General features: G+C 39.5%; 1 protein-coding gene across 4 annotated transcripts in view; it reads right to left on the bottom strand.

Annotated features, from left to right (window-relative positions):
* Window positions 1–20060, bottom strand: part of TMTC4 (transmembrane O-mannosyltransferase targeting cadherins 4) — an 85954-nt gene that overhangs the window by 2472 nt on the left and 63422 nt on the right. For 3 of the 4 annotated variants that reach the window (XM_037799851.1, XM_037799852.1, XM_037799854.1), the window contains 5 exons: window positions 16624–16738; window positions 15438–15550; window positions 9852–9921; window positions 8595–8647; window positions 124–691 (listed from right to left, as the gene is read on the bottom strand). In XM_037799851.1, the coding sequence (XP_037655779.1) occupies window positions 596–691; window positions 8595–8647; window positions 9852–9921; window positions 15438–15550; window positions 16624–16738 (447 nt within the window). In that variant the 3' untranslated portion in view covers window positions 124–595. Of the gene's footprint in view, window positions 1–123; window positions 692–8594; window positions 8648–9851; window positions 9922–15437; window positions 15551–16623; window positions 16739–20060 lie in introns of those variants that run through there. The other variant, XM_037799853.1, reaches the window with a different exon arrangement.

Genomic DNA, 20060 nt, shown 5'->3' with positions numbered 1-20060 from the left:
ATACTAAAATTTCCATTTGTCATTCAATTATTTTTGCCCTGGTCAAAACATAAAAATACAAATAAATATTTCCTACAAATGAAGTTCCTAGAATATTGTTTAAAAAAAAACACACACACAAAATCTTAATTTACTCCTTCCTGTTGTTAAATAAAAATTCAAATATACAGGCACATTTGATGTTTATATAAATTGACAGAGTCAGTTTGTCATTTCCTGGTCACAACAGAGGTTCAGAAGTGCTGGTCTATATGCAACAATGGTGACATCCTAAATGCAGATTTATTTTTAATAAAAGTTGCTCACGTTGATTTTTTCTCTTTTTCTTTTTAATTAAAAAAGACTTCATTCTTAGAGTTTTAGAATTTACATTTGAGCTGTCTGAAAAAATACAATTTCAATGCAAAAACCAGATGGAGCATTCAAGAGTATATTGCTGGTGCTATCATCTTTTTGCATGTTTTTGTTTTCATTAAAAAAAATAAAATAAACAATAGGTGTAAGACTTGTAAACGGTTAAACGCAACCATATAATATTAATGATATGCCTCATGCATACATATACACGATTTAAAAAAAGAAAAAGGACAAAGGATCAGACATCTTTCTTTTGCATTTGTTCTAACTTTCTTCTTAGAAGGCCATAATTCTCCTTAGTTCCTGATGCAGTGGGGTCAAGATGCAGGGAGATCTCATAGTGTTTTTTTTTTTTTTTTTTTTTTTTTTTTTTTTTTTTAATCATCATTTTATTGAGATATATTCACATACCACGCAGTCATACAAAACAAATTGTACTTTCGATTGTTTACAGTACCATTACATAGTTGTACATTCATCACCTAAATCAATCCCTGACACCTTCATTAGCACACACACAAAAATAACAAGAATAATAATTAGAGTGAAAAAGAGCAATTGAAGTAAAAAAGAACACTAGGTACCTTTGTCTGTTTGTTTGCTTCCCCTACTTTTCTACACATCGATCCATAAACTAGACAAAGTGGAGTTTGGTCCTTATGGCATTCCCAATCCCACTGTCACCCCTCATAAGCTACATTTTTATACAACTGTCTTCGAGATTCATGGGTTCTGGGTTGTAGTTTAACAGTTTCAGGCATCCACCACCAGCTACCCCAATTCTTTAGAACCTAAAAAAGGTTGTCTAAAGTGTGCGTAAGAGTGCCCACCAGAGTGATCTCTCGGCTCGTTTTGGAATCTCTCTGCCACTGAAGCTTATTTCATTTCCTTTCACATCCCCCTTTTGGTCAAGAAGATGTTCTCCATCCCACGATGCCGGGTCTACATTCCTCCCCGGGAGTCATATTCCACGTTGCCAGGGAGATTCACTTCCCTGGGTGTCTGATCCCACGTAGGGGGGAGGGCAGTGATTTCACCTTTCAAGTTGGCTTAGCCAGAGAGAGAGGGCCACATCTGAGCAACAAAGAGGCATTCAGGAGGAGACTCTTAGGCACAAATACAGGGAGGCCTAGCCTCTCCTTTGCAGCAACCGTCTTCCCAAGGGTGAAACTTATGGTAGAGGGCTCAACCCATCAAACCACCAGTCCCCTATGTCTGTGGTCATGTTAGCAACCATGGAGGTGGGGTAGGCGAATACCCCTGCATTCTCCACAGGCTCCTCAAGGGGGCACTACATCGTTTTGTTTTTGTTTTTGTTTTTTTTTTTTTTTTTTTTACTTGTTTGTCTTTTTTCTTTTTTTTTTTTTTTTTAACTTTCCCTTCTTTTTTCAAATCAACTGTATGAAAAAAAAAGTTAAAAAGAAAACAAACATACAATAAAAGAACATTTCAAAGAGACCATAGCAAGGGAGTAAGAAAAAGACAACTAACCTAAGATAACTGCTTAACTTCCAACATGTTCCTACTTTACCCCAAGAAAGTTACATACTATAGCAACATTTCAGTGAACTTGTTCCTACTACATCCATCAGAAATTAACAGACCATAGTCATTTCTGGGCATCCCCAGAACGTTAAATAGCTTATCTGTTCTTCTTGGATTATTGTTCCCCCTTCCTTAATTGCTCTCTACTGCTAGATCCCCTACATTCTACATTATAAACCATTTGTTTTACATTTTTCAAAGTTCACATTAGTGGTAGCATATAATATTTCTCTTTTGTGCCTGGCTTATTTCGCTCAGCATTATGTCTTCAAGGTTCATCCATGTTGTCATATGTTTCACCAGATCGTTCCTTCTTACTGCCGCGTAGTATTCCATCGTGTGTATATACCACATTTTATTTATCCACTCATCTGTTGATGGACATTTGGGTTGTTTCCATCTCTTGGCAATTGTGAATAATGCTGCTATGAACATTGGCGTGCAGATATCTGTTCGTGTCACTGCTTTCCGATCTTCCGGGTATATCCCGAGAAGTGCAATCGCTGGATCGAATGGTAGCTCTATCTCTAGTTTTCTAAGGAACTGCCAGACTGACTTCCAGAGTGGCTGAACCATTATACAGTCCCACCAACAATGGATAAGAGTTCCAATTTCTCCACATCCCCTCCAGCATTTGTAGTTTCCTGTTTGTTTAATGGCAGCCATTCTAACCGGTGTTAGATGGTATCTCATTGTGGTCTTAATTTGCATCTCTCTAATAGCTAGTGAAGCTGAACATTTTTTCATGTGTTTCTTGGCCATTTGTATTTCCTCTTCAGAGAACTGTCTTTTCATATCTTTTGCCCATTTTATAATTGGGCTGTCTGTACTATTGTCATTGAGTTGTAGGATTTCTTTGTATATGCAAGATATCAGTCTTTTGTCAGATACATGGTTTCCAAAAATTTTTTCCCATTGAGTTGGCTGCCTCTTTACCTTTTTGAGAAATTCCTTTGAGGTGCAGAAACTTCTAAGCTTGAGGAGTTCCCATTTATCTATTTTCTCTTTTGTTGCTTGTGCTTTGGGTGTAAAGTCTAGGAAGTGGCCTCCTAATACAAGGTCTTGAAGATGTTTTCCTACATTATCTTCTAGGAGTTTAATGGTACTTTCTTTTATATTGAGATCTTTGGTCCATTTTGAGTTAATTTTTGTGTAGGGGGTGAGGTAGGGGTCCTCTTTCATTCTTTTGGATATGGATATCCAACTCTCCCAGCCCCATTTGTTGAAAAGACCATTATGGCTCAGTTCGGTGACTTTGGGGGCCTTATCAAAGATCAGTCGGCCATAGATCTGAGGGTCTATCTCTGAATTCTCAATTCGATTCCATTGATCTATATGTCTATCTTTGTGCCAGTACCATGCTGTTTTGGCAACTGTGGCTTTATAATAAGCTTCAAAGTCAGGGAGTGTAAGTCCTCCCACTTCGTTTTTCTTTTTTAAAGTGTCTTTAGCAATTCGAGGCATCTTCCCTTTCCAAATAAATTTGATAACTAGCTTTTCCAAGTCTGCAAAGTAGGTTGTTGGAATTTTGATTGGGATTGCATTGAATCTGTAGATGAGTTTGGGTAGAATTGACATCTTAATGACATTTAGCCTTCCTATCCATGAACATGGAATATTTTTCCATCTTTTAAGGTCCCCTTCTATTTCTTTTAGTAGAGTTATGTAGTTTTCTTTGTATAGGTCTTTTACATCTTTGGTTAAGTTTATTCCTAGGTACTTGATTTTTTAGTTGCTATTGAAAATGGTATCTTTTTCTTGAGTGTCTCTTCAGTTTGTTCATTTCTAGCATATAGAAACATTACTGACTTATGTGCATTAATCTTGTATCCCGCTACTTTGCTAAATTTGTTTATTAGCTCTAGTAGGTGTATCGTTGATTTCTCAGGGTTTTCTAGATATAAGATCATATCATCTGCAAACAATGACAGTTTTACTTCTTCTTTTCCAATTTGGATGCCTTTTATTTCTTTGTCTTGCCGGATTGCCCTGGCTAGCACTTCCAGCACAATGTTGAATAACAGTGGTGACAGTGGGCATCCTTGTCTTGTTCCTGATCTTAGAGGGAAGGCTTTCAGTCTCTCACCATTGAGTACTATGCTGGCTGTGGGTTTTTCATATATGCTCTTTATCATGTTGAGGAAGTTTCCTTCAATTCCTACCTTTTGAAGTGTTTTTATCAAAAACGGATGTTGGATTTTGTCAAATGCTTTTTCAGCATCTATTGAGATGATCAATTGATTTTTCCCTTTCGAGTTTTTAATGTGTTGTAATACATTGATTGTTTTTCTTATGTTGAACCATCCTTGCATGCCTGGAATGAACCCCACTTGGTCATGGTGTATGATTTTTTTAATGTGTCTTTGGATTCGATTTGCAAGTATTTTGTTGAGGATTTTTGCATCTATATTCATTAGGGAGATTGGCCGGTAGTTTTCCTTTTTTGTAGCATCTTTGCCTGGTTTTGGTATTAGATTGATGTTAGCTTCATAAAATGAATTAGGTAGTGTTCCATTTTTTTCAATGTTTTGAAAGAGTTTGAGTAAGATTGGTGTCAGTTCTTTCTGGAAAGTTTGGTAGAATTCCCCTGTGAAGCCATCTGGCCCTGGGCATTTATTTGTGGGAAGATTTTTGATGACTGATTGGATCTCTTTGCTTGTGATGGGTTGGTTGAGGTCTTCTATTTCTTCTCTGGTCAGTCTAGGTTGTTCATATGTTTCCAGGAAATTGTCCATTTCTTCTACATTATCCAGTTTGTTGCCATACAGTTGTTCATAATATCCTCTTATAATTTTTTTAATTTCTTCAGGATCTGCAGTTATGTCACCTTTTTCATTCATTATTTTGTTTATATGGGTCTTCTCTCTTTTTGATTTTGTCAGTCTAGCTAGGGGCTTGTCAATCTTGTTGATCTTCTCAAAGAACCAACTTTTGGTGATATTTATCCTTTCTATTGTTTTTTTGTTCTCTATGTCATTTATTTCTGCTTTAATCCTTGTTATTTCTTTTCTTGTACTTGGTTTAGGATTGGTTTGCTGTTCATTTTCTAGCTTCTTCAGTTGATCCATTAGTTCTTTGATTTTGGCTCTTTCTTCCTTTTTAATATATGCGTTTAGTGCTATAAATTTCCCCCTTAGCACTGCTTTTGCTGCATCCCATAGGTTTTGGTATGTTGTGTTCTCATTTTCATTCGTTTCTATATATTTAGCAATTTCTCTTGCTATTTCTTCTTTAACCCACTGATTGTTTAGGAGTGTGTTGTTTAACCTCCAGGTATTTGTGAATTTTCTAAGTCTCTGATGGTTATTGACTTCTAATTGTATTCCATTGTGGTCAGAGAATGTGCTTTGAATAATTTCAATCTTTTTAAATTTATTGAGGCTTGTTTTATGTCCCAGCATATGATCTATTCTGGAGAAAGTTCCGTGAGCACTAGAAAAGTATGTGTATCCTGTTGATTTGGGATGTAATGTCCTGTAGATGTCTGTTAAATCTAATTCATTTATCAGATTGTTTAGGTTTTCAATTTCCTTATTGGTCTTCTGTCTGGTTGATCTATCTATAGGAGAGAGTGATGTGTTGAAGTCTCCCACAATTATTGTGGAAACATCAATCGCTTCCTTTAGTTTTGCCAAAGTTTCTCTCATGTATTTTGTGGCACCTTGATTGGGTGCATAGACATTTACGATTGTTATTTCTTCTTGCTGAATTGCCCCTTTTATTAGTATGTAGTGGCCTTCTTTGTCTCTCAAAACATCCCTGCATTTGAAGTCTATTTTATCTGAGATTAATATTGCTACACCTGCTTTCTTTTGGCTGTAGCTTGCATGAAATATTTTTTTCCATCCTTTCACTTTCAGTTTCTTTGTGTCCCTGTGTCTAAGATGAGTCTCTTGTATGCAACATATTGATGGTTCATTTTTTTTGATCCATTCTGCGAATCTATATCTTTTAATTGGGGAGTTTAATCCATTTACATTCAACGTTAAAACCGTGAAGGCATTTCTTGAATCGGCCATCTTATCCTTTGGATTATGTTTGCCATATTTTTCCCTCTCTCTATTAATATCCTTTATTGTACCCATACCGAATCTCTTTAGTACTGAACCTTTCTCCAAGTCTCTCTGTCCTGTCTTTGTTTCTCTGTCTGTAGGGCTCCCTTTAGTATCTCCAGTAGGGCAGGTCTCTTGTTAGCAAATTCTCTCAGCATTTCTTTGTCTGTGAAAAATTTAAGCTCTCCCTCAAATTTGAAGGAGAGCTTTGCTGGATAAAGTATTCTTGGCTGGAAATTCCTCTCACTCAGAATTTTAAATATATCGTGCCACTGCCTTCTTGCCTCCATGGTGGCTGCTGAGTAGTCACTACTTAGTCTTATGCTGTTTCCTTTGTATGTGGTGAATTGCTTTTCTCTTGCTGCTTTCAGAACTTGCTCCTTCTCTTCTATGTTTGACAGTGTGATCAGTATATGTCTCGGAGTGGGTTTATTTGGATTTATTCTATTTGGAGTTCGCTGAGCATTTATGATTTGTGTATTTATGTTGTTTAGAAGATTTGGGAAGTTTTCCCCAACAATTTCTTTGAATACTCTTCCTAGACCTTTACCCTTTTCTTCCCCTTCTGGGACACCAATGAGTCTTATATTCGGACGTTTCATATTATCTATCATATCCCTGAGGTCCATTTCGAGTTTTTCAATTTTTTTCCCCATTCTTTCTTTTATGTTTTCATTTTCCATTCTGTCATCTTCCAGGTCACTGATTCGTTGTTCAACTTCCTCTAGTCTTGTACTATGAGTGTCCAGAATCTTTTTAATTTGGTCAACAGTTTCTTTAATTTCCATAAGATCATCCATTTTTTTATTTAGTCTTGCAATGTCTTCTTTATGCTCTTCTAGGGTCTTCTTGATTTCCTTCATATCCCGTACTAGGGTCTCATTGTTCATCTTTAGGTCTTTGAGTAGCTGCTCTAGGTGTGTCTCTTCTGGTCTTTTGATTTGGGTGCTTGGGCTTGGGTTATCCATATCGTCTGGTTTTTTCATATGCTTTATAATTTTCTGTTGTTTTTGGCCTCGTGGCATTTGCTGACCTTGATAGGGTTCTTTTAGGGTTTGTAGACCAGTTGAAGTCCTTATCTCTAATTTATCAGATCTACAGCTTCGTGGAGTACACTTTCTCTAAGTAACCAGCAGGTGGCGTCCACGAGCCACCTGTTCTCCACAAGCCAGATCTCCCCTGCTTAGCCTTTTGGTGAGTGGGGGAGTGAGTCTTGTGGGGCCCAATTGGTGTCCCAAGCTTGCGTGTGTAGTTGGTGTTGCCTGCCCTGTATGTGGGGCGTGTTTCTGGGCAGTCGGGTAGGGGGGGTGGCCCTAACAATCAAATCTCCCTGATGATCCTAGAGTTTTAAAGCTACTGCAATAGTCTAATCCTTCAGTTCAGTCCTGCCACAGTTTGTCTCTGCCACTGACCCACAAGTCTTTGGTATTGGCATATGGCTCCTGAGACTTGCAAGTGGGCCCCTCTTCCAGGCTGTGCACCCCGGGTCCTCTGTTGAGGGATGACTGTGCTATGTCGCAGGTGAGTGCCGTCCCCCCAGGGCAGTTCTGGGCTGCTGGGCTGTGTTGGGAGGCTCCCAGTCTGCTCAAATGATGGCTGAATGGGGCTCTGTTAATTCACACTGCTCCCCCTTCCCAGCTCTGGGACATTCAGCTGAGGTTGCAGGGAAGGCTAATGTCCACGCCCAGTTTTGTGGTGTGTGCCTGTTATTTGAAGCACTTCCGTCACACTGGGTTGTCTGGGGCAGCTCTGGGCTATGGGGCTGGCGATGGGCAGGAGTGTTTCCTGTCCACCAGGATGGTGGCTGTGAGCGGACACCCCCCTTTTCTTGGGAAGTTGTGTTGTTTAGTGAATTTTCTCAGCCACTGGATTATTGTCTTTTGTCTCAGAGCTCTCTTAGTTCTGCTCTTGACTTGACGTGCCCAAATTTCAATTCTTTGAAGCTTTCTGTATTGAGCTTCTTAGAGTAATTGTTTTAGAAAAAGCAAAAAGGATTTAAAAAAAAAAAAAAAAAAAAAAAAAAAAAAAAAAAAAAAACGGCCCTCCTCAGAGATCTAATGGGTTATTGAAATGCTAATAGAGAAAGCAACCAGGGCCATTAAGGAAAAGTGCCCAGGGCAGAGAGATCAGCCTTGCTTCGGGATTTGCATATGCGCCTCAAGGCCTGATCTCCGCCCTTCCCCTTTCTGTGTTCACCAGAACTCCAAAAATCCTCTGCTTTTATTTTGGAGTTTTTCGTGTTGTTTTTTTTCTATGCCTGTCTCCTCTCTGCTGGGCTGGCTGCTCTCAGAGTCTCTGGTGTCTGGCCTCAGTCTATCTATGGTTGGAGTTTGAATCAGTAGAATGAGTTTCCAGTAAGAGCAGCCACTGCAATTCTCCCTTCTCCTTCCTGGAGCTGACAGCCCCTCCTCCCCCGGGACTGAGCCTGGCAGGGAGGGGCGCGGGTCCCCTGGCCGCAAAAACTTACAGATTTCGCTGATCTCAGCAGTTCCACGTTTTCATGAGTGTTGTATGAAGTATGCCCAAAGACAGATTGCTCTGTGGTGTCCAGTCCACGCAGTTCCTGGCTTTTTACCTACTTTCCTGGAGGAGTAACTAAAACATACAGCTCACCAGTCTGCCATCTTGCCCCGCCTCGATCTCATAGTGTTTTTTGGCTAAGTTTAGATGTCCCCAGCGATGATAAAGCACAGCTGAAATAGCAAGGGATGAATTTCATTGGAAATGCTTCTGAATAACTTGCAGTATTCCCAATCACTTGTATAAAGAAATATTACAGAACCTTTGCAAATAGTTTTCAGAAACCATTGTTAAAGAAAATATTGTTTGTACCACAAACTTTATTTATTGTATTCACACTCCCTGGTGATTGTCCTTCATAACTACTGCCAGTTGCTCTGGGCCTCTGCATATCACTAGATCTAATACATCTGCCTGCAGAAAATTATTACATAAAGGAGTAAAAAGAAGAGAACATTGAATTTCTCTGCTGCCATGCAATTTCCAGGAAGCCCAAACAGCTATGGCTGGGCTCAGGCACTGCTTACAATTCCGATTTTGTAGAAGTACAGCCCGTTTGTTTTAAATAAAGATTTCTCTACATCTTTTGGCAATAGTAATTGCTTGTTTGTTACCAGCTGGAGATAGAGGCTCTAACATCAAGACCTGATCATAAAATGATGGTTAAAATAAATCTAATTATTGAATCATAAGCCCTTGTTATAATGACTTTTATAAGTAAAACTAACTTTATACATGGGTAGAATAGCAACTATGGATGCTTCATGATTTGTGATGAGAAGCTTCAGAGCCCAAGGAGAGTAGATTTGGTGAAAAAATATTTACATGATGGAGCATTCTAAAAATCAACCTGCTATGCTCTAAAAGTCTTAAATACTGAGATGTACAAATGGAAGAAAGGAATTCTAGGGAATAAATGATTATAAATGCCTTTTTAACTAAAGCATAAGAACATATGAATGCAGAGGGCCCCACGCTAGAATGGGAAGGTCCATTATGGATGGAGGGCAGGGAAGGGAAGTTAGACTACAAACTTCCAAAGTACTTTTCAGCTTCTCATTTTAGTATCCTTCACACAAAGAATGAAAATCTGAGTTTTAATCACAAGATGCTGATAAACTGAGACTGAAATTTGAGGGTTGTTCTGGTCATGCAATGAAAATTTGTAACTATAACTATCATTTAGCTAACTTTTCATTGTAATGATTTTAAAAACCACGTTAAAACCAAATTATAGAGGGCAATATAGGCTAGATTAAATAAAAAAACAAAACAAAACAAAAAAACACTCTCCCAATATTGATTTTACAGAAGTGTACCCATTTCATTAAAATTACATTGAACTCCAATACGATTTAAGTTGAAAAATTTTCTTACCCAAATTACCATGGTAACTTGCAGCATTTGGATTAGCCTTAATTGCCTTGAGGAATAAAGCTTCAGACTCCTAAAAAAATAAAATATGTAAAGAATAAGGATTATACATGATGCAAAAATGATTTCACAGTTTTAGAGCCAATGGTTTCAAACTTTTGTTGTCCTCATTTTGTACCACTTCATCTATCTCCCAGACACATTCCAGAGGCCCAGTAGGACCCTGCACTGTTGAAAAGAGGCTCTGAAGGGGTAGCAGGGAAGCATGTGACAGGGCAGAGGTGACAGAGCAGGGGTGATGGAGGGTAGAAATAGGGAGATGAGGGACAGGAGAAAGCAATGACAACTGCAGAGAGAGGATGGATATGCAAGTGAGCTCTGCCCCCCCCCCCCCCCCCCCCCCCCCCCCCCCCCCCCCCCCCCCCCCCGCCTCCAGGACATGGTTGGAATTCTGCAACTTCAAGCAAGGAGTTCAGGGAGCAGCAGAGGAGGAGAGAAAGTCAGAAGAACAGGAAAGGGCTGGGCTGTTGAGGACACCATGAAAGTGTCATTTTCATTCAGCATTAGAGGGTTCATTTTCAAGATTTTCAGGGTTGGAGTTGGGGCCTATTTAGTCTCCTCAAGAACCCACAACACCCTTGGCAAACCAGAAGCAGCCCATTCAGCTGGAAAGAATGAGCAGAGAGAATGAGGGAGAAATGGCCACCTGTCACCTAAGCCGTCACAGAATCGTATATGATCATGACCAAATTCACCAGATGAGCGTGAACTGATTCTTGTACAGACTTGCATTTCCTCCAAATAGGGCTCACTTCCAATTGGGTCGGTAAGAAGCAGGGCAAAGTGTTTTCTTGCCTGATCATTACTGAACCACTGTTGACTGGATGGTCCGTTTTTACCACAATGCTGGGAAATAAAGATGCCTGACCTGTTCTCACCAAAACATGCCAGCAGCATGTTCACTCATCTACATTTGTGCTTCTAAAGGGCCAAACGTGCTTTAATCAGTATCAAATGCTAAGCTTAAGCAACCACAGTTACAGGTTTTGAGACAGTGTTTGCTCCTTCTTTCTGTGCCTTACATGAATTTTTCTAGATTGTCTTCCCACAGTTAGGATTATGCATTTTATAATGTGCAAGGAAGGAGGTCAGTTTCTTTGCCCCATAATGGCCTGTGGTACTCCTGAGAAAAAGGCTGGAAATTTGAGCAAACATCTCTGAAACCACTATCTTTTAAACAGAGCTGGCAGAGAAAACTTTATATTTCAGAAATGTAGTCCAAGAGGAACGGAATAAACACATCAGGATAACATATAAGATGTCAACAAACATCATTTATAGGACCCACTTCAGTGGTCCATGTCTACATTCTGATTGAGAAGCTGAAACACCTTCAAAGGAGATCCAAGATTTTCCTGCCATTTTAGGGAAACTGCAAAAAAAAAAAGTCAAACAAAATGTGGAGATTTGTCATGATTTCTAAGTAGCTGTACTGTTTCTGATGATATTCATACACTCATTTAAAACTAAAATCTGAGAAATGAGAAGGTAAGCAAATCTAGATATTTTCCTCTATATGCATATTAAACAGAGTTAACCAGAGGGGATAAAAAGCAAATTAGGAGTCTTCTAGGGGGTACTAGATCCAACCAATTTCTCAAATGCCCATGAGTCTGGACTTTATTCAGGATGACGGGAAGTCAGAGGATGCGGTAGTGTTCTGGATGCTATGCGGAGGGAAGGAGCGTGCGGCTTCCACCTCTTTGGGGGACTGGTAAGGCAGGGCCAGAACCTGGTAGGGTGATGGGGAGGACCAGAGGGAAGGAATGGGGGTGAGGAAGAAGAGGCAGAAAGCACTGGAAGTGTGAGGTAATCGCAGAGAAAAAATGAGTCAAAGTTTCCAAGCTCAGGAGGATGGAGGAACAATGCACATTGATGAAAGAAGAGGCATCCAGAGAAAGAGAAGGTTTGGGGCAGTGGCTGCTAGGCGTGGGGGGTGGAGTGTGGGTTAGACACCCTCTCTCAGGCATAGTGGGGCAGCAGCCAGGAGAGGCTGCTCCAGCTGACCCTGGGGTAGCACCAGGGCCCTGGTAGCCAGGGGAGGGCGGGAGGCTGCTCTGGAACGCAAATGTCTGCGGGCTTTTCAAAGCCCAAGAAATGCTCATCTATTGCATAAGGATTTTTAAGGGCCCTGTTCAGGAAAGCAATGAACTGTATATAAACTGATCGTCTGTGGCAGGTGTCTGGATGCTCAGAGACCTGGGCAACAAGCTGACTTGTGCCAATGAACAAATAAACTCACATTTAAAATGGGGCATATTTTTGCATCAACAGAAAGGGAAAATCATATATTATTTCCTGAAATGTATTTGACAAAATGTGTTAGATAATGGTTCAGAGCAACATGTGGGACAGAGAAAGGCCTTGAAAATTGTGTCTTAAAGTGCAAACAACTGAGGGTCTTTATGTCTGGGTGGGGAACACTGGGCAGACAGCAGGCACACAGCCACCCTGGCTGGCATCCCTAGATGCTGAGTATATTCTAACAGTGTTCCTAAGGGCCACCTTGCATACCACTTGAATCAGGGAGGATAACTTAGGTGATCTGACATGAAGCAGAAAATAATGAATCGTATAGGAAAATTATTTGATAAAATTTAATTTATCAAATATTAAGATTATTTGATTAAAATTATTAAATTTTAATTAAAATTATTTGATATCGATTTATTATGTTAGAGTCACAAATTACATTCTTGTACATTTTTTCATATTGCCCCCTCAGTGAGGTAGAGCAGAGCACTAGCTCCATTTTACATATGAGTAAAGTGAGGCTAGGAGTGGCTAAGTGACGGCTGATGGGTAAAAAGGGTAACTGCGGGTGGGGAGGGGGAGGTGCCCCGTAATTACATATACAACAAGAATGTTCAGTGTGCACCACAACGTCTCAAAACAGATTCTGGCAGCCTCACCGTTTCAGAGCCACATGTGCAAGTACCCAATCATTTCACTACTGCTAGTTTGGCCCTTCATAAATGCCCGTCAGCATGCCTGACAGCAATGGGAGGCAAGAAATAGGACTTAAGACTCATTCCTGAACTCAAGAAGTCTCCAGGCTCACTAAAGAGATTTATCAAAAGTTAATGATAATAGAAACCGGCAAACGATTAGGGGAAACATGAGTTGTACGGAGAGCTGATGCCTGTCACTGATGAGGATAATCTGCGAGCTGGAGGGTCTCTGACAAATCACTGCCACGTGGCCGCCCATTGAAACAGAGTCCTCTCAGAACATTCCCACCCGATGCTCGGCCACGAAAGAGGCCCTTTCTCTACATCCTGAAGCAAATAGCACCAGGGAAGTAGCTGACCAATAGTAAAGTATCATTTTTGCATTACAGGAGAAAAACCAAAATAGTGGTCTTAAATTCCTAACTCTTAATTTAAACAGAATATATTAAGTGAGGGCTTGTGGCTTATGCCACAGCTCGGGGAATCACATCATGTTCCCTCCTCTTGGCAGCTCCTGAAAAAGAGCTCATAGCCCCTTATTTCAGATTTCATCTTCTCTTTTCTTATCTTAGGTTCAGTGCCTTGACCTAGACAATTAGGAAGCAAAATGTGTAGAGAAATGGGAAACTGATTGCTCCATTCTGTGTTACAGAGTGTTTTCTACTTTATCCAGGGAAGAAAAAAAAAAAGAACAACATGAACTGGAAGCCAAATGAACCCAGGGTTCTGCCACCTTAATAGAAATTCCAGTTTGTAGACTGTGAGGTGATAGGAAAATCAATACAATGATTACATAAGCCGCGTTTGGGAGAAGGCTCGCTCTAGCTGGGTCACTGGAGGAGAGCTGATACTCCCCTGGCCTGGCCCAGGCGGAGAGACAGCTGAACAGGTCATCTGAAGGGAGACCCTTAACCTTATCTCCTTCTCCCCCTCCATGAAAAATAAAACTAAGCCCCTCAAAAAACCATGTCTGAAGCAAAATCTAGAAATGCTAAATTATATTAAACCTCTGGCATTCAAAAATCAGAGAAATGCAGGAACTTTCTTATTCATATTATAGAACATTATACTATTGATGACATCTCACAAACTGAACAAGATAAGTAAATAACATTGGGCAAATATTAATTAATTACTACTACCTTTAGGCCTAGTGTCTTGTCAGTAGCCTTAGGGTGATCAAAAGAAGATACAGACTCTGATGCTAAAATAAAATATCTCTCTCATGAAAGGACGAAGGCACTGCTTCTAAAAGAGCATTTTCTGTAATGCCTGTGTCAAATACCAAGGATGAAGCTAAAAATGAACAGTTTCTGACTTTACCCAACTGACGTAGGCAGTATCTCTAGTGGGAAGGAATTTAGGCCTCTATATTTTAACAAGCTCCCTTGGAGAGTCTGATACACAATATTAAAATTTGAGTATCACTGGTATCCAGGAATATTAAGCCCCCCTTCAATATACAGGGTGTTATGTACCTTCCGATGTACCATCTACTCCTGACCAATGCTAACAACTCAACTAGAGCACAGATTTGTTATCTTGTGGTTTTCTTTGGTCAGAAACCTCTAGTGTCTGGCAGATTACCTACAACTTACTCTAGAAGAAGAAAAGCTTGGAAGCATGTTTTTTCCATGGGCAGGCTTATTCTATTTGTCCATGTGCCGGTTTGAATGTATTGTGTCCCCCAAATGCCATTATCTTTGTGGTCTTGTGGGACAGACGTTTTGGTGCTGGTTAGATTTGCTTGGAATGTGCCCCACCCAGCTGTAGGTGGTGACTTTGGTGGGATACTCCCATGGAGGTGTAACCCCACCCATTCAGGGTGGGCCTTGATCAGTGGAGCCATATAAAACATGCTGACTCAAAGAGACTGACTGGAGTGCAGCTGTGAGTGACGTTTTGAAGAGGAGCAAGCTTGCTAGAGAGGAATGTCCTGGGAGAAAGCCATTTTGAAACCAGAACTTTGGAGCAGACGCCAGCCACATGCCTTCCCAGCTAACAGAGGTTTCCCGGACGCCATTTGCCATCCTCCAGTGAAGGTACCTGATTACTGAGGTATTACCTTGGACGCTTTGTGGCCTTAAGACTGTAACTGTGTAGTGAAATAAACCCCTGTTTTATAAAAGCCTATCCATCTCTGGTGTTTTGCACTCTGCAGCATTAGCAAACTAAGACAGTCCATAAGATGGGACCCACAAATAAAACTCAGAGCTCCAGCCCAGCTGCCAGGAACAGAGTCAAACACCTTCATGCACGGTCCACTAGACCGTTATGGAAAAGGGAGCCCTCTGCCCAGTAACTCTCTCCCTTTTCACTGCACTTTCCTTGGGCTTCTCTTCCCCTACCCATGTTTGAGCAACAATGATCAATTCTGATGAGAAACGATACTGAGTTTGAACCTGAAAATCTATCTTTTGGGCAACTTCTCCAGGACATGAATTGACCAAGCCATACTTTGTGCCCTGCCACCACTGTTCTGGTCTCATTCTGCATTTAACTGGGCAGAACTAACATTGATGGCTTCTCTCCAATGTTGGCATTAATTGCAAGAAAACATGGACTGCAGTTTGCACACCTTGTATTTCTGGGATTTTCCTAGCACATTTGCCAACGAGAACATCAGAGAGTGATCATCAGGTATCAATTCCAGAGCTTCCCTTCCAACTGCTTCAGCTTGGGCTAAATTACCTGTGAGCAAAAAATAGAGAATAGAAGACATGTTAACATTTACTGATATTTCAGTCTCTCTCTGTAATTAAAAGGGGTTATGTGCATTATGCACAATGATTATGAATAAGATACTTAAAATCAATGTAGAATGTATAATATATATACACATATACTCCCACACATACCACAAACACACCAATGATCCTATTGGTGGCAAACCCACTGTAGTTCAGCACAATTTTGACATAATATACAAATAATTTTGATTAAATTCTGTAAAAACATATACAACTTAGTTTTAATTTTTCCCCAGACATCAGTTTTACCCAAACTAGAGAAAACAAGTCTGCAAAATAAGTGTATCAAAGTAGCACTTTAATAACTGAATGCTTATCATACTGCAGTACAAATTCTATATTTTCATTGGAAACAAGTGTACATCTCTCACTCGCACTGCTTAGACACTAGCTTACTAACTTTAAATTCTGCCAAATTAAAACCATCATTTCTTAAGGGATGCTTTGATTTTTAAAACTAAGGGAGTGGAATAACTCCTAATTGGTTGAATCTAGTCTTCTATGGGCTAAGAACCAGATAATCAAGTCCATTAGCATTATGTTTAAAATAAGAAGGGGTGGCTCTGAGTGTAGACTCGCAGGGAAATTCTTTGAGTACAGCCTGTGAACTTCAGAACATGGACCTCTCAATATCCATTTCACAAGCTCAGAAGCCGTTTTTGCTTACTTCTGGGTACAATCCCAGCTTTCCAGATGATGGAGATTGCTAGAAATCAAGCTTCAGAAGAAACGAGATATTATTATACATTTTCCCCCATTATTTGACACCTATTCCAAGTAAAGTGTCTTTTTTCCAAACTTTTAAAACCTTTATATGTTCAATTATGTCAAGGAAACATTTTCAAGAAGAAAATATATGTTGTAATGCAAAATATTTAACCCCATATGTATTCTTTTATACTCAAATACATACTGGGAAAATAAAAGTACAATAATCTATTTTTCTAATAATTCATAGTATTATACTGTGGAACAGTTTCCTTTTGTTTATGTATTGAATTCACCTTTCTATACCTGTATTATCAAGGAGTATAATCATATTGTTCCAAGCCAAACTGTGCTCTGGTTTCAGCACAGTAGCATTTCTCCATGCATTCAATGCATCCACATGACGATTTAGATCTGCATACTGAGAATAAAGCAAAGACAAAAAGATCAATATTCCAATAGTTCTGCATTCCCTCTCTAAGAAAAACAAAAACTTGTAGTTATCGAGCTTCTAATTTCTCTGTGTTAACTCATTTAATCCTCAAAACAATATGATTGAGGTAGATGCTATTACTATCGCCATTTTACAGATGAAGCAACTGAGGCACAGATGTTAATAACTTGCTCAAAGTTACACATCTAGAAAAGGGCAGGAATTAGAACCAAGTAGTCTAGCTCTGGAGCTTGCAATCTCTTAACTATAATCTATTATTTAGTGATTCCAGCTGTCAAATCATATTTCAGCAACAGAAGAGAGGCAAGTTAAAAATCTAATCATTAGTCTTTTTCCAGAAAGACTTCATGTAGTCCATCTTTGATAAAGCATTATTTAGAATAGTAAACAAACACAAACCATTTCATGTGATTACAAGTTACATGTCAAATGCAACTCGTAAAGAATGGTCTAGTGGTCTCTTCCTGCCTATACCTCAACTTAATATAAAAATGAGTACATCAGACACACTTTGTAATCTCCTTGGGCAAGTCTCACACAGTGATTTAAAGCCCCTTGGCAATTCAGAGGCTGCTTACATTATTTAGGGAGGACAGAATTATTTGTTGTTTTCTTTTGAGAGGGAGTATTGTTTTATATCAGTAACAGAATAAAAAATGGCTGGCTCTCAATTTGCATAGTTAGTAAGAAGCACCCAGATGGAGAAAACGATGGATTTTTCAGGTGGTGACCCTCTTGCCCTCTTTAACTCAGTTCAAATGCATATTTTCTCTGAATGTACTTGATTCCTTTAACTCTAGAAAAAGTATGAATGATTATAATTTATCAAAGTTTAAGGCTATTTCATTACTTACTGGCAAGTCTGTCTCTTCATTAGACAACAGAAACATTTTGACTTGCCTTATGACCCACATAGCAAATAGGTGGCACATTATGCAAGAAAAAGAAAGGTTTAATGAATTACGGAAACATTTAAGAATATCCATTTACTAAAGATGCTGTCAGAATATCCCACGAGACTCCGAAACTTAAGTTACAATATTTTGCCTCTTAAAAATGAAGTAATGAGGTGAAAATTTAAAAAAAATTAAAATAATTTTGGGTGCTTAGTTACACAAACACATAATTGTCTCTCCATACTGATTTCTCAATTTTCTTTAGCAAGTGCATGCATGTGAGTCACTTGGACACAATCCGTGGTGCATTCTTTCTAACACATTCAGGAAAACCACTATAACTTAATTTACACAACAAAATTCTTCACATATTTTACCATTTATTGAAGAATAACAAAGGACTGAAACAGGAAAAGTTTATTTTCATTTTGTCTCAACCTCTACCTTTTTTATGGCATCTGTACAAAGTGAACAAAAACTTTAAGGGACTCTGAGAAAAATGGTGATTTAATAAGAGCTACCCACTCAGAAAGCAGATGTAAAAAGTCCGCATTATTTACCCACTGCCACTCGATCCTACACCCACCCTTCCAAGCTCTGCCCTCTGATGCTGGGGCGGGGCATCTGGAAACTACATTTCCCAGGCCCCTTTGCCAAAGCTCCTCGTTAGGTTTGTGCCAATAGGAGTCATAGGGGAGATCAGGTGGTGAGAAAAGGGGCATGGCAGACCCCCCCCTTCCTTCCCTCAGTGTCTCTGAAGTGTCTGTGTCACTCCACAGCCCCGGTGCTGGAAGCAGTGGCCCTCTCTCCATGAACTCCAGAGGGGGCAGCCTGTCGTCCATGATCACAGCTCTTGAGGCTATGGTAGCTCCTAAGATGGTGGCTCCTTCTAGCTCTTAAATTCTGATAGCATCACTTCCTCCCATGTGTTCCCAGCTCTAGGAGTAGTAGCTGTTCCCTTTGGTTATTAATTTGAGTTAATATCACATCTCCATTTTTGCTCTTCCACCCTTCCAACTATTCAACCAATCCCCTATTTAAAATATTTACCATAGTTCTTGTTTTCTAGAATAGCTCATGCTGATTACAGATATGTAATCCTGGCATAATTAATTGTCTGTAGTAGTATCTCCAGTTACTATTACTGTAATTTTCTGTTATTAGTAATATGTCCAAATAATCTAGTTTTTCCCAATTTCCTATTCCACCAGAGAACTGCATTATATTTCAATTTACCTGGGTCCAGAAATCAAAACAAATTTCTGCCTCTGATTACTAAAGAGGATTTTTTTTAAAAAGAGACCTTTAAGTTATTAAGTTCTTATTCACCAATATATAAATGTGTCAGTTGAGCTGTTACAGATTAAGCTCTTATGCTTTTAAGCTGTCAAGCGGGCAAAGGCTAGATAATTAAACAATGGAGAGCAAAATCTTTAAATAAGCAAGAACAGTTGGCATAAGGGAACACAGGAAGATCATTTCATGGTGGCATAATTAGTAAACAAGATAAACAAAAGGCAGTGCAAGGCCTAAATATGTTCAATACTAGAGAAGACTTTATAAGTTAAACTGGTAATAAATCACAAGAACTAGAGCCCATGACAAAAGAAAATACAAATTTCTTTCTGTGGATTAAACTCTTACAGAAGGCTCACTGAGCATAAATTCTCTATTTTCCAAATCCCAAGGAATTGCAGTGACAGGCAGCTGCTAGGGAGAGGGAACAGAGGGGCATAAGAGGAACCAAGACTGCTAAATATTACAGCATTAAAGTATCCCCTAGGAGGCTGTAGGCAGATATGTTTACTTATAAGCACTAACCTACAAGAAGAGCTACCTCCCCCATAAAGGGAGGAAAAGAAAAGAATGAAAGAATTCATATGGCTATCAGGTAAACTACATCATTTAAGTATTAGTTTAATAGACATGATAAATAACCACTCACAAGTACAAACTCAGATAATACCCAGTTTGCTCCCATCTCCCATCCAGCCCCCATTCGCATTTCACTAACTCCGAAAGGATTGACCCTGCATTTTATGCAATTTAAATTTTTGGTCTCTACTTACATCATCATGGTGAGGTTTTACTGCTCCCCTCACCCCCGCCCCGGCCCCAAGAGAGAACTGTTTATCACTAGAATAATTTAAGCTCCCCTCAAATATTCAGGTTTCACAGAGAAAGCTATTTCAGCATCAGAGTATGTAACTAGATCATACAGCACAGGATTTCAAAACATAAAAAAAACTAAAAATGCCTGTGAGGTTGAGTGGCCCTGAGGAGAGTTCTGTGGGTCGACGGGAATGCCCTGCTACTAATGTTCCTTGTACAAACATCTCTCAGCTCACGTTACTGCCACCCCTACCTCTACCCAGAGAGAAGAAAATTCACTT

The sequence above is a fragment of the Choloepus didactylus genome, chromosome 12 (assembly GCF_015220235.1).
Source record: "Choloepus didactylus isolate mChoDid1 chromosome 12, mChoDid1.pri, whole genome shotgun sequence".
NCBI lineage: Eukaryota > Metazoa > Chordata > Mammalia > Pilosa > Megalonychidae > Choloepus > Choloepus didactylus.
The sequence above is the reverse complement of the archived record's forward strand: the minus strand, read 5'-3'. Positions and strand labels throughout refer to the sequence as shown.